The sequence below is a fragment of the Ammospiza caudacuta genome, chromosome Z, assembly GCF_027887145.1.
Source record: "Ammospiza caudacuta isolate bAmmCau1 chromosome Z, bAmmCau1.pri, whole genome shotgun sequence".
Lineage (NCBI taxonomy): Eukaryota > Metazoa > Chordata > Aves > Passeriformes > Passerellidae > Ammospiza > Ammospiza caudacuta.
Window position 1 is genome coordinate 41,578,602 of NC_080632.1, and position 15,670 is coordinate 41,594,271.

At 35.2% G+C, this 15,670-nt stretch overlaps 1 protein-coding gene across 1 annotated transcript in view; it reads left to right on the forward strand.

Annotated features, from left to right (window-relative positions):
• RFX3 (regulatory factor X3) overlaps window positions 1-15,670 on the forward strand; it is a 100,003-nt gene that overhangs the window by 45,709 nt on the left and 38,624 nt on the right. Inside the window, exons 2-3 of the mRNA XM_058823772.1 lie at window positions 3,438-3,562; window positions 11,727-11,824. Coding sequence (XP_058679755.1) covers window positions 3,446-3,562; window positions 11,727-11,824 — 215 coding nt within the window. The 5' untranslated portion in view covers window positions 3,438-3,445. The remainder of the gene's footprint in view (window positions 1-3,437; window positions 3,563-11,726; window positions 11,825-15,670) is intronic.

The following is a 15,670-nucleotide window of genomic DNA, read 5'->3' on the forward strand; positions in this document are numbered from 1 at the left end:
CTGCATTTAGATTATTTCTTTGGCCTTAGTCCTAGCCAACCACCAAGCCCCTGCAGCCACTCACTCTCCCACTGGTGGAGTTGGGGATAGAATCAGAATGGTAAAAGCTGAAGAGCTCAGGGGTTGAGATAAGAGCAGTTAAAAGGGAGAGCAGAAGCCAAACACAAGAGAAAGTAGAACATGGGATTAATTCAGTGCTTCCCGTGTATAGGCAGGTGTTCAGCCAGCTCCAGGAGAGCTCCATCACACGTGCACACTGAGCATGATATCACATAGTCTGGATTATCCCTTTGGTCGGTTTGGGTCACCTGTCCTGGCTGCATCTCCTCCTGACATCCTGAGCACCCCCAGTCTCCTCCCCAGTGCGGCAATGCCAAAAGCAGAAAAGGCCTTGGCTCTGTGCAAGCCCTGCTCAGCAGTAACAAAAACATCTCTGTATTATCAACCCTCTGTTCACCACAGCCCAGTGCCAGTTTCTGTGGAGAAGGTTAATTTTATCCTAGCCAAAACCAGCAGTGTGTTCTCAATACTGATGCAATGTAAAGGAATTACGCTGACTGCATCATTGATGTGGTGCTAGAAAAACTTCCAGTAAATAGGAAGATACTTTGATTGACTGTCAGACCATATTGTATGGCACCTAGAGGGAAAAACGCGTACAGTGTACCAAACTATAATAAAATTTTGTGTTTAGAATAGAGACTTAAACCAGAACAATGGAAGCAGTCCTGGCTGAGTGCCAGGTGCTTGCTAAAACCACTCTGTAACTACTCCAGTCCTCAGCTGGACAAGTGAGAGAAAATGTGACTAAAAGCTCATTGAGGAAGATAACAACAGGGAAGGATCACTCACCAATTACCATGACAGTGAAAACAGATTCGACTTGAGGAAAATTATTTGAATTTATTGCCAATCAGATCAGTGTAGAATAGTAAGAAATAAACCTAAATCTTCAAAAACCTTCCCCCCACTCTCCACTTCCTCCCAGGCTTAACTTTATTCTTGATTCTCTACCTCCTCCCTTCCAGCAGTGCAGGGGAATTCGGAATGGAGATTACCATCAGTTCTTCACACATTGTTTCTGTGGTTGTTTCCTTCTCAGGTGGTGAACTCCTCCCTCACACTTTTCCTCAGCTTCTGTGTAGGGACCTTCACACAGGAGATAGTCCTCCATGTATTTTATTTCCCTGTGAGTCATTCCTGTGGGCTGCAGTTCTTAACAAACTGCTCCAGCATGGATCGCTCACATGGGGTGCAGCCCTTCAGGACCAGGCTGCTCCAGCATTACTTTCCCCTGGAGTCACAGGTCCTGCCAGCAAACCTGCTCCTATCTCAGCTCAGGTACCTTCTGAAGCCTGCTCTTTCACTGACATATCTACAGGTTCTCTCACATACTCTTACTCCTTTCTTCTGTGAACAAACACAATATACCCATCTCTTCTTCCTCACCTGTTCTTTCTGGACAGCCTCCACTACAGCCATGGGGTTCATCTCACCAACTCTGAGTAAATCACTAGGTCATAATTTTGTAGCAGCCTTGAGGCTTCCAACTCCTCCATATTTATTGTGTGAACATCCATTTTAATTGTTAAAATTTTAACATATAAATGGAATCTGAAGTTCTACTTCTTTATTCTTTTGTATGCTGAAATTTTTGTCAGGTGTGTTGGGTCCTGAAGTGCATCCACTGCTTAAAAGTACAGGGTTCAGTTAACATGAGACTCTGAGAGTCTGTTGATTAATCTGAAATTAGTTTGATCAAGAATTTATCAGTCTTTCTGAATATTTAAGAAGAGGAATTTAAATCGATCAGGTGTTCATAGGCATGGTTTCCTGGAGTTTAAACCAAGAATGGTCCCAACTGGCAAGATCTTTGCCCTATCACCTGACCAAATTTATATACCTGTTTCCTGCTTTGCAGTGGCTACATTTCAATGCAAAGTGAACTAGAGACAGTTGGAGGGAGGAACTGTGGAAACCCAGTCTTAAATCAGCTTAAACTGCCATGGAATGCAGCCTTGAGAGGAAAGTTTGATGTTGACACCTGGTTCTGCAAGGAGAACAGTGAATTTTTTTTTCATACAGTAATTAATTCCTCCCGTTATCTAGTGGTACATCCCTCAATATTTTTATTATGGTTTTGTCTAAAAAAAATTGTTGAGTTTTTGGAGGAGCTAGTTATTTGGTGGTGGTGGTAGGGATTAAAGTTTCTTCAGTGTCAGCCATCTGGATTTCATGAGTTAAACTGACAAAAACCCTTTGCATAGGTCATTCTAAGTATCTATAATTTTTTTCCCATATAAATCTCTTCTATTATGCATGGTAGAGCTACTAATTTTTAGTGACAGTGGTTCTCAGATTGCCAAAGTATTTTGTAGCTAATGTAGATTAATAGAGACTGAGGGCAGTAAAAGTTTTCACAGAACATTTGTATTACAGACTAGTAATTTGTGCTTGTTCACCATGATTGTTCACAGACACATAGAGTCTTCTGTTTTGAAGGTACCAGGTGAAGAAGAAGCTGCCTCATCTGTTTATTAATTTCATTGGTTAATCCACTGCTTTAAAAATTTACAAAGAAAAGGAAATAAAAGACTGATTCACAATTTTGAATTCATTTTGGTTTGTCACCATTAAATTGTATTGTCATTTTGGCTGTGCAAATTTGAGGAATCTGCAGCTCACAGTCTATGTTTCATATGAAGATGTCATTCTTGGTTGTCTTTCTGATAAGTTTTCTTTGTCAGGCATTTTCCTTGATTCTTCATCAAGAAGAATGAAGAATGAACCATTTCTTCTACCCAAATTCTACCCAAATTTTGTTGTTTCCTTAAAACATCAGGGTCATGATCATAGGCACTTGTCTACCATTTATATATTTCTAAATGGTTTTAGAGTACAAAAATTTCTTAATAATTGCTTTAATGCTTTCTACTAAAGAAGGTTATTTGAGTGGCTTTTTCACTGTGACTTATTAAATGCTTTTCAAAGGTTACTTTCCAAAGTAGAGGGCTTCGTTCTGTGGCCTGCTTCAAGTTCAGGTTTGAATTTGAATGTATAGAGATTTTAGTGTAATTCAGTAAGACAGAGAAAATATGGTTTTGAATGCTGACCAGTTATTTACAAGCTGAAAGAAGATCTGCTGCTGATTTTTTTGAGTTATTCCTAAAGGGACAAAGCTCAGATAAGTGACACACTTGTTCATATGTAAGCAAAAGATATTTGAAATATAAGTAAGATAAAAATAACATAAAACTCTATTTATACAAACACTTGTGCTAGTAGGGGAAAAAAATCTTTGGGCTCATAACAAGATTAGTATTAACTAATTTTAAAATATTATTAGAAATAAGGGACAAATTAGTGTGCTAATGTAAGTGGCAAAATAAAAACATTTATGCACTAACTTTTAGATTTTATATTTTAATTTTATTCAGAGATCACAATGCAGACATCAGAGACTGGGGCGGATACAGGTTCAACTGTGACTTTACAGACGTCTGTGGCTGGCCAGGCAGCAGTTCCCACACAGGTAGTACAGCAAGTACCAGTTCAGCAACAGGTATGTGGCTGTTAATTTTAAGATTGAAAAAAAAAAATCCTAATTATAATTCTTTACAATATAATGAAGAACTTTGTTTTGTGCAAGACTGCTAAAGGAACTTTTGCTCTGCTTTTATCAATTTTAGTTTGCTGAAATTAAAATAACCAGAGAAAAGCAAGCTATTTTCAGGATGTGTTCCTTAACTAGAGCATCTGACAAGCTCTGATAGTACTCATACATGATTCTATTTATTATATAATTCATGCAGTAGCTCACAGCAAATGGCTTTATGTTATTGAATATTTACATTTTTTCCTTTAAATAATGCATATGTTTCTGAAATTATTGACTATATAATTTCTTCATCTGTTTGGATGTCCAAGTAAGTACAATACAAATGTAAATATGAAAAGCACAGTTCTTTGCACTTCTAGACTTCAATGCATGCAGATACATGCACAATGTCATGAAAGTTTTTGTGATATGACAATCAATAACTCATAATGTAAATTTGCCAGGGAAGGAAGAAGATTTATGTAGCAGCCAGCACAATGTACTGTTCTGTTACATGAGGTGGTTACTCCTATGCAGCCCCCATGAGCTTTAGAGAAAATGGAGGCAGAAGAGAATGGGGAGCTAAAAAGGAAAATATGGAGGTAGAAAATGGGGATTCAGGGTGAAAGCCACGATAACTGTCTAAGACTTTTCCAGAAAGCACAGAAATTAGCTGTCCTGTGATGGGTATTCTGGATGATATTTGATGTTTTTCATTAAAATCTGACTTTCCATTTTCTGAATCAGTAATATGAGAACTAGACGTATTTTATTAAACAGTGCCATTTATTTCTGTGCTGGCGGAGTGCTTCTCTCTAAATTGAACTCTTCAGCATTTGTTAAGTTCTTAAATTCCAGTGCATTTTCATATATGTGTTTTGCAGTGTCATACATTCAGTTACATTTTTTCCTGTTGTGTAGACTCAGTTTGTAGTGCCTTGTAGTTCCATTACTATAGTACAATGATTGGTCTTAGCTACACTTTGTAGGAGATTTGTCTATAACTCTTTTGTAAGATTTCTGAGTGAAAGACTATTTTCCTTTGTGAAATACAAAGGATAATTGTTTGATTTATATCTTCTTTCATGATGACAAATGTTAATACATGTCATTTATATGACTTGTTCCTTGCTATTTCTGTATTTCGCTTTTTCAAATACAAGATGGCAGTTTGGTAGTGTTAGATGGTTGCTTGTTTTGGGCATATCAGATGTACATACAATGGTCTAATATTACATACTGAGTTTGTGAAGCACTGGTCAGTGTGAAGGACTAAAAAATTGGTAAACTGGTAAAAAAAAGTTTTACTGGTAAAAACTGGTAAGAAAAAGTTAGTGTCATATAGGATACTTTATAGCAGTTCTAGTATTTGTATTGATTGAACTGTATGGTCAGATTCCATGAGTTTGTGTTCTACTCCTACAGAAAAATGGAGAATGAGCAGGACTTTGGTATTTGTAAACTTTGTTTGTGCAAAGTTTCTACCTTTTTGAAAACTTCTAGGATAGAATTGGCTCCTTGTTTGTTGAGTGCAGATGCCTACTGAAGGAACCTCAGGCCCAGCAATTGAAGTCTCTGCAGTGGGAGTGTGACTGCCAGAGAGTCTCATGAATGGAAAGACTGGGAGTTTTCCTTAACATATTTTCTCACATAAATAATGTATTAATCTTTGTCACCAACTGTCTATATATTTTCTAAAGTAATGCTAGTTGTCCATTAATAATGTTATATGTGTGTCAAAATATAGAAGCCAAGGATGAGATTTGGTTTTTCCTTCTTTGATTATATCTTAATAAGACCGGCAAGCAGTATTTTTGTTGCCCTATTGGAGTGTAGTTCAAATAGAACTACACTCAAATAGAACAAAATAAATTGTTTCTCATCACCTTTATGTACATCTCCTTTAGTACTGGTACTTCTAAGTATCACCTTGTGTTGAATGCACCGTCATTATACTGGAATGTTTTTCCCTGTGGACATAGTAAATTATATTTTTCTAATTGACTCTTAACGCTGACTGTATAATCAGCATAATGTTTGAGAAAAGAAATATAAAGGAACAGGGATTGAAGATCCAACAAGAATGTTCGGAAGTCCAGTGCAGACAGTATTGCAGTGATTGAAACACGTATGTATGGGAGATATGTGTATAGAGAGATGATTAGATTATGGAAGCAGTGAGGAGGAAGGGAAGAGTGAAGATGTGACTATGGTACGCCAGCAGGAAATGTGATGAAGAATGTAGGTGGTATAGGTAATTTCAATTCCAGGGTTGAAAAAAAAGAATAGCAAATATAAAAACAATCACTGTGCTGAGGAAATTGCAGGTATGATCTGTCGTGAGGATTTACCTGTTTATAAATTTCATTGGCATAAAATTAATATTGCCTCTATGTACCTTTAGTAGGAATAAGTCAATTTGCGTTAAGAAAATTAGGAGAAAGAGCCATTATAATTACTATTTTAATAATGACATTCTTTTGATGGCCGAGGGAGGACTTATTATTTCTGCACATTCAAAATTACCAATGCTGAAAGCTGGAGAGAAGGTTTTAGACAAGAGTATATAAAATGTGGTTTCTTTTTTTCTGTGATTTATAATGGACATGCTTAATGATTTCAACTGTATCCAAATTATGTGTGAATATTCAAATTTTGATTATATTTTCTTGTGAATATACATTGCTAAAAACAATGGGACACTTCTGGGATTTTGTTAAATTCAAGGATAGTGTAACATGAGTTTCCATGTATATAGAACAATTTGGTGTAAGCTGAAACGTACATATCACGTTTTGCAGTAATTTATTAGTACTTTCTAGTGAATAATGCAATTTTAGATTAATTTGGTTTTAATTACTATTAAATGTATAGTATTTCATTTTTCTAGGGAGGTTTCTGTTTCTGAAGTTTCTATTCCTGTATGTATGTCATGTTTAAGTGACATTGCCTGAATGCATTAATTTGGGGTTGATTTCACGACATCATGTTTCTTATATGCACAAAAAATTTTAATTTTTTTCAAAATGAAATATTTTTGCCCAGAAGAAGAGCAAGCTGAATAAGTGGAAGGGCAGACTAAGAGCCTTTTCTCTTCAGCTGTCTTAGTACTCAGGCATCCTGTCTTTTGAAAAAGCAATCAACAAATTAGTAACTTTTAATATTTCCAGCTAAAACAAATTCCTAATTTCCATATAGCTGGTATTAATATGCAGCTCATAAAAGTCTGCTGTAAAGCTCTAAGAATAGGAACAATAAAGGTACCATTTATGAAAACCTGGATTTTTCCTCTTGCAGAAGTGGCTCTAGTAGCAACTGGTTTCATGCAACACAGCGGAAGTCACTGTTGAGATGGGATAGAGGGAATAAGAAGGAAAAAGCAACAACAGTAAGACCGAAAATGTGGGAGTGTAATTAAATTTTGTTTAAATAGCTTAAGAAGTTCTCTTCGTCTTCTGTTTCTTTGAATAGTGGGATTTTTCATTAATATATGATTGCTTTTTCAACAGGCAGTCTTCAGCTCAGTGCAGTAAGCTTCTAAGGATTCAAAATTAAACTCATTTATGAGTTTATGCCATGTGATATGGAAGAGTTGGGGAAAGAAAAATAAAATTAAGCTGTTTTGTAAAATTATGTCCATGCAACTCAAGTTGGGCAAAGCATTTCTTCACAGTCACTGAATTCAGTGGCCATCGCATTCACAAAGCATTCTGTCATTCATTAACTGGAGATGCAGACTTCTGCTAATCAAAATTGCTCCTAATGCAAAATCATGTTTAGCATATGAAACACATAATCATGAGATGACATTAGCCATTATATAAATATGAATGTGCTTAGAATATTACAGCATGTGCTATTTTTATGTTACTTGCCAAAAGTAATCCATACTAATGAAGGAAAAAATTATTTTTATCTCCAAGGACAGAAAATGTTGCACATACAAGCTGTTTGCAAAGACACAGTGGATAATTATATGTTCTTTTTAAAACGGAATTTAAAAACCCTTATATATATATATTGCTCTGTTGTTTTAGTCTTTGCTTAGTAGTACTTTGAACAGAAGCACTTTTTATTGGAAATCAAAGTTCACTCTTACATTTTGATTCATGCTTCAGTGTAATTTCAGCATTTCAGTATGCTTTTATATGCTTTATTTTGTTGACAAATTTTCATAGATAAAATATAACTTAGTCCCTTATTTGTTCCTCCGAGGTAGTATAATTAAGAATACAATTTATTTTTGCCTTTTTTTTCTTCTTCAACTAGTAAATGTAACTACACATGTATATTGAAATAAGTTTTCATTCACCTCTTGCTGTCCTGCAACATTTCAGCTACTTGCTTCTAATCCTATTCCAGTTTTTTTATTTCAGGATAGAGTCACTGAAGCAAGAGGAATGAAAGCTCTACTATCTGTTGTTATTTAAGTCAAAAATTGCAAAAGTTTTTTTGTTAATTTTCTGTTTTCCAGCCAGAAAATAATGAAAATTACCATGGCTAGTTCACCAGTCCACCCTAGAAGATATTTTTTAAACAGGCATACTGTTGCTGTTTCATAAATATTTTATTGTGTTTTCTATTTTGAGCCCATTTCAATTAATTATTGGAGAATTTTTTAATATAAGAAGGCCATTTAGTTTTAGGCCTCTGGAAAGCACTGCGAGAATAGTCAACAATTTCTGCTTTGCCCCAAAAGCTACGTGACTTAGCTGATACCACTCCTTTAACAGCTTAATAAGAGGTGAAAAGATAATGATAAATAAAACAGTTGTGAAGAAAAAATTGACCTTTTTCACATTTTCCAAAATTTTTCATGGTGTTTTGTTTCCTCATAATTGACTTCTCTCAAATAATTTTGTGCTCATAGAGAGTAAATATACTAATCTGTTTCTTTCTGTTGAATATTAAAAAGAAGTTTCAGAGGCACTAGATTTAATTCTCATTAAAAAATTAAAAATTAAATAAAATAGGAAATAAAGTTAGTATTGGAAATATCATACAACAAAGACTTTCATCATGGCAGAGGTTTCATGTACAAGGCCATCCTAAAGGCTCCTTCCTTATTTTATTTGTCAGAGCTTGACAGGAGAAATATTTGCCTCTAACCTTCCCCACTCTAAAGTTCTTAGTACATTGCAATACTGTGTAGTGACTACAGCTTCCTTTGGCAGGATAATGAATTTAACTGTAGCAGTACTGAGTTTCAGAGAAGCTGATGCAAAGTAAGTTTTTTTGTAAACTTTTTAAATTACTGTATTGAAAAAAAAACTTCAGTGGCCCTCTTTGTATTGAACTTCAATGTTAAAGGAAAAACATTTTGATTTTCAAAAGGAGGTAAAATGTTTTAATAGCACTGTAGCATATCCATTCTTCAATGTTGGTTTTAAAAACAAGTTACTTTCTATGCATAAGCAGTCCTGATGTTTCTAGTAGTACTACATGTTAGGCTATTAAAGAACTTAGATAAAAACTGCTGGAAAAATTGAAATTAAGCAATGAAAGTTTTAATTTTAACAGATATTGGTATTTGTTTTCATGGTAAATTAAATTTTTGTTGTTCTTGCTCCATATTAGAAGAGAAACATATTTTGGAATTTTTCAGTTTCCTGTCCAATAGACAGCAAACATTGATGCACTGTGTACACACTTTGTCCCTGCAGTATTGTCTCAGTTCTGACAGAAAGGTCTTGCACTTTACCGAATCTGATGCTTTTGAAATGGGTAGCAGCTTGTACTCAAGAATAATGTGAGGACATAATAATGCCTTTTACATAGAAGGGGAATGTGACCTCTCTGTTTTAATGCTGTGTTTGTACACAATGTAGAGTTCCATTTTACCAGTGTATGCAGGTTATAGGGAGAAAACCATGTCTCCTTTATTAACAGCAAAATAGTGTGGGTTATTTTTAATAGGAACTAAGCCATATTCAGTATGTGTGAATAGGGAACAAAGTGCATTTTGGGAGTAGTTGGGTGAGAACATGGAATTCATACTGACAAGAGCATCATTTCCACAGTGTTTCCCCAGCTGTGCTACTGAGAGAAAAATGGGGCATCTCCATTACATGCCAGGTGACAAGCTACTGGTTTTAGGAACAAAGCCCGTTTTCAAGATGTTTTCTCACAGCATCGGTCAAGTAGATCAGTTTGGTGTTCTGTAATAGACTGATCAACAATGACTCTCCTTCTCCCATTGATTGAATGGAATAGAGTTGACTCACCCAAAAGGAATAAATATGCCTAGACTTAAACTTTAAAAATAGCACAACAGTAAGTTGCATATATGTTTCACAATAAAGCACATACATATTTTGTCCAATTATTGCGTAAGTGGGTCATTTTGTCAGAGTTTGGCAGATCTAAATTTTGAGTAGTACAGATTAATAACAAGGTTTACAGGTCTTTCTTACAGTGGATTTGGATCAAGCCCATTCCATGAAATGATGGTTTGAATTAATTTAAGTTATGAAGTCAAAAAGTGATGGAAATAGAAATAATTTAATTTTGGGAGATGTTTGCTATACAGCTATTTCTATTTTCTAATTCAGAGAATTTTCTAAGGTTGTAGTAATGTGCACAATTTTGATTAGAGTTTTTATGATTACTTTGAGAACTGAACCTTTCTTTTAAATAACTAAATATTTGTAAGGAGAAGAAATGTACTCAGTTACCTTGCGTTAATAATTAAGGAGACATCTTCAAAGTATACTTTCTGAAGTTGAGAGATTGTATACCGGGTGTATTTCTCAATTTATGTAATGATTCATATGGGAAATCATAAAAGTTTAGATTTTAATAGATACCTTAGCTATCATAATCTGTGTTATTTCTGTTAGTGGACAGAAGCATCTGATTTTTCATCATGGTAATATAGATGCATTCTGAACTTTGGCTGTTTTCTCTCTTTTTCAAACTTTGGGTTTTACTTTTAACCTAAGGGAAGGTTTCTGTAAAAATTTAGATTTTTGTTTCAAAATCAGAGTCAATATTATGGAAAAGTAGGAAATGTGCTTATTTGCATAACTTTTTAAAACATAACACAGGTGAAAGTATTAGATTAGGATATTTTTAAAGATCTCTTGCGGGGGTTCATCAAGTCCATGAAACCCAGACTGATCTGGCATTAGGTATTTGCAGTCATTAGAACCAAATGGTTTAGATTGAAGTAGCCTTATAACAATAAATGTGAGAAAAATTATTGTCACCTAATCTTAAATCTATTTGCTAAATAAGTGCATTGATACTTTTTTGATTCATTTCCTTGGTAAAGTTGTGTCAAGTAAGTCCTTCAGAATGTTTTAGATTCTGGACTGCTCCTGGACCAAAACATGGCTTCTCTGAAAACTGGAAGGTGTAAAAGTTGAAGTTCTTCGTCTAGTAAAGATGGGAGAAGACAAAATATTAGGATTGGAGAGAAAATTTGCGTGACCTGAAATATTCCTACAATAGTATATGAATCAAAGGAGTTGATAAGTAACTGTCCTTAGTGATGCATGTGAAGATAATCCATGCCCTTACTGCCTTTTGTTATTTAATTCATTGAAGTAAAACCAGGTTGTGTTGGAATTTTTCATAGCTGATAGTATTCTGGGAAAGGGGTTACTTAGACTGGGGGTTTTGGCCCATAACTGTACACCACAAAAAAAATACTGTATCACTGTAATTTAACTGCAGTTAAACAAGAGCTAAAGCATCTTAATGAGAACATTTATTTCTAAACTTAGTGCAACATATTTGAACTATGATTTTAAGGCTTGTACTGTTTACTACTTAAACAGAATAAGAAAAAGAATAAATGAAATGAAATTATACTTTCTTCTGTAGTAAATGTAGTTCTTCAGCTTGGTGCAAAACAAAGTTACACTTCATCTCATCTTTGTGTTCTCCAGTTTTGCCTTTGACACTGAAGATGTGTATGAGTGTGCATCTTCAGTGTTAGGCCTCTGTTCACCAAACTTACAGCACAAATATTGTGTAAGAACAGTAATTTTCTTTGCTAGTGCTGTGATACACCATTAGTAATTTTGAGAACAGAGATACCCCAAATTGTTTAGAAGCCACTAGGTGCACTGGAGCATTGGTACTTCTTTATGATATCCCAAACTTTTGGTTTTCTTGTTTTCAGGTACAGCAAGTACAGACTGTGCAACAGGTACAGCATGTCTACCCAGCCCAGGTTCAGTATGTGGAGGGAAGTGACACAGTCTACACTAATGGAGCTATGTAAGTTGGAAAATGGTCAGAATTTTAGTGTTCATTAAAATGTGAAGTTAAATACTTTCAGTTAAATATTTTCAGTTAGATTCTATCAACTACTGTATATTAAATTAGAAAGAAAAATTATTCCATTGCAGTTCTTCCAGTGTCAAAATAGTTTTTTGGATTAAAACGTGAATTCACACTATTTGTTTTTATTTAGGCAGAAGTTTTGTGTAAGTAGAATTCTTGTAATTGTTTTAGTTGCCCCCTGTATGGCATAGTGTTGTTTGAAAAAGTATTTTCATGGGTACGTTCTGTCTGAAAGACATATTGTATAGCTTCTGTCCTCAGGACAAAAGGCAGGCCTTCTTTCTTCCTGGCTGCAATCTTAGTGGCAAATGATAGAAAGGTGCAACAGCTGTAGTTACTATCTAGTAATTTAATTTCATTTTTGTGTTTCATAAAATGAGATTAGGTTTTTTTTTTCCAAAGGAATGAGGAAAAGCAGAGGAAGGAAATTAACAGTCTCATTTGCTGCTTCTTTAACATCTTGTTTTCACATGATTGTGCATTTCCTGCTTTCCTGAACAAGCTTTTTCATCATCAAGTTTCTTTCTTCAATATGCAAGCTAAGAAAGACTAAAAAAAAAAATCTAGATTTGATCTGGCCTCTGCACATTACCTAGTCTAGTAACAGGCTTGGAGCAACACCGCCTTTGAAATTGGCTCAAACTTCAAAGTAGAGTGTATTGCTTGGAAAGAAACTTCTCAATGTTATTTTTCCATTTACCATTTTTGCTTTCTAACTGGCTTTTTGAAGAAGTACAATTTAGAAAGCCTGTTGATTGTCTGAAGATATTTATTGATGGTAATCCAAAAGCAGTTTAAAAGAGTAATATTATTTGGGTTCAGGGACTTTGGTTGCTGACACTGACAGTGTTCTTTGGTCATATCTACTAGAACATTTTGATTTATTAATTTTTCATGTACTTCTCTAGTTTTCTTCTCACTTGTAAATGCTAAACAATGCATTTTAAATATGCATTTGGCTTCTCTGTTGTACTGATTTTGTCTGGGATAGATTAATTTTCTTCCTAGTAGCTAGTACACAGCTGTGTTTTGGACTTGTGCTACAAATGGCATTGATACTATCTACTGTGAAGAAAGTAACTCTACCCCAGCCGAAGTCAGCACACATGTACAGCAGCATAATGTCCTTGTGACCATGATAGAGCCTATTAGCCTCCAAAAGAGGTCATTCTTAAATATGCTATTTTTCAGATTTCTCTTTTCATTACTTTCAAATTCTTATGTGTGCTGTTGGGACTTTTGGCAGTTATAAAAAGTGTACTACATTAGTTATTACAGTCCAAGGGAAAAACAGAAGCAGATGTCACTGACTGCTTGGTATGAAACTTCAGCTTTCCATTATTTTATTGTATTTCTATGTCTGCATCCCTCTGTCAATTGCTGCAAAATCAGTCAATAGGATATAAAAGAAGAAAGCTCTTCTTAGCATGTGAGCCAAATCTGGATTGTTTTTATCTCCTACAGAGATCTTACCTATGTTGTGAGCAGCAGTATAGTGGACAAGGACTTTGTTGTTCAGTCCTTACAGGAAGATTTGCGTTTCTAAAGATGGTAATTTTATTGATGGAGAAGGGAACCAGTCTGTGTTTCTACTCAGACTTTTCAAAGATTCTATATAGTGAAGCACATTTTCCACATACTTTTTATACACCAGATTTTGGGTAGTCTTCCTAGGATTATGTATTTGATATCTTTTGATAAATCAGAACCTTAATTATAACTCAAAATTGGATATAGGATTGTTCTGTGATCTGTCAAGCAACAGTACTGCTCTGGCAACAGATTAAGAAGTCTGCAAATCATAGTTAGGCTGAAGACATTAATTCATACAGGAATCTCTGTAATCCATTGTCACAGCATGCCTGATGAAAGATTGCCTTCCACTCTGCTCTCATGAGACCTCACTTGGAGTGCTGTGTCCAGTTCTGGGGTCCTCAGCAATTAGAAGGACATGGGCTTTTTAGAGCAGGTCCAGAAGAGTCATGAAGATGACCAGACGGCTGGGGCACCTCTCTTATGAGGACAGATGAGGACAGATTGAGAAGCATTATTGTAACTTCCATTACTTAAAGAAGGCTTACAAAAAAGGTAGGAGAGGGACTTCTTTTACAGACAGAAAATGACAGGCTAAAGAGGCAATGATTTTAAAGTAAAAGAGGAGAGATTTAGATTAGATGAGACAGATATGATGAAGAAATTCTTGGCTCAGAGGGTGGCAGAGAAGGTCGTCCAGAGAAGCTGTGGATGCCGCATCCCTGGCAGCATTGAAGACCCGGTTGGATGGAGCTTTGAGTAACCTGGACTAATGGAAGGTTTCACTGCCCGTGATGGGGGGAGTTGGACTAGAAGATCCTTAAGATCCCTCCTGACCCAAGCCATTCTACAGTTCTGTGAAAGAATTAACCCTTATTTTAAAATAAAGCACTTGCAAACTAGCACTGATTTAAATCCATATACAGTAGCAACAGAGAATGCCATTACAATATATATCAGGAAAAAGTTACCTAATTCTTTGCGTTATAAAACTAAGAAGTTTGTCAGGTTTCACATTCTTTGTCAAGTGTAATTGTTGTATTCCTGTAATACAATTCTTCCCACACATTTTATATCATTATTTGTCTACACTTAATAGTTATTTTGTTTTATTATAATTGGAGGCAATATAATTATACAAGGGTCGTAGCCTACAACTTGTCACATACATTGTATGATATGAGAATATTTGAATTATGTTATGTGCATTTGTCTCTAGTTAGCAACAGTTTTGCTTGTCAAGTATGTCACTGTATCCTGAAACAAAACCGCATTGTTGTTGCAATGGCAAGTACAGGCTTACCTGGCTGTTCAGAATATATTAGGACTATTATTGCTACACCTATGTTAACAAGTCAGTTGGTTCCACATACTAAACGTGAACTTTCTTCTTACAGATTGTAGCAGATGAATAAAATGTAGCTATTTACCTGGTAGTTCTGATGCGGCAAGCAGAGTTTTAATTGCTGGGATTGTGCAAGGATTGATATTGCTGTTGGATCCAAACCACATTCTTCACCAAATTGTACAACGATTTGTGGTGTTTATGTTGGCAAAATGCACCATTTATGCAAACTCAAGAATTTACTATTGTCTTAATTAAAATCTTAATGGTTAAATAAAGTAATTATTATCAATATAGTTGAAATAGTTATCTTCCTACTAGTTACTAGTACCTATCCCTTTTTCTCTGACATTATCCTTTTCCTTTTACTACCCTTATGCTTACTAAAGTGAATGGCTCCTGTCTGAGTTAAGAGAGAGTTACAGCAGTTTACCACTAACACAGGTGTTACGTGTAGACAATGTATTTGAAGCTATTTTTGTGTTCTAGCACAGTCTATACCTTATCCATTTCAGTGTATTCACGGACTTCCATTTCCGTAGTTTATCTGATTTTGTTTTATGTGGTCTATTTTTGCCAGAATGCCAGAATACTTCTTCAATACTGTTATCCCACCTCATGGTTCTCTTTGCTACAGTTTTGATCTAGGGTCATTGTTTATTCTGTACAGAATAGCTAGTTGATATTAATATCTGTTAGAGCAATGCCTCAGCATTTTAATTATAGGTTTCATACCACACAATCATAGAAAGCTTAGATAAAATGGAAGAAGATTAAGTAACATTTATTTAATTGTTCAGTAATCACTACTGGAACAAAACTCTAGACTAAGACAGAGAAGCCTAGACAAAGAGAGACTGACAAGCCCAACTCCTGAGGTCTTGCAGATTTAGTGTGTACCC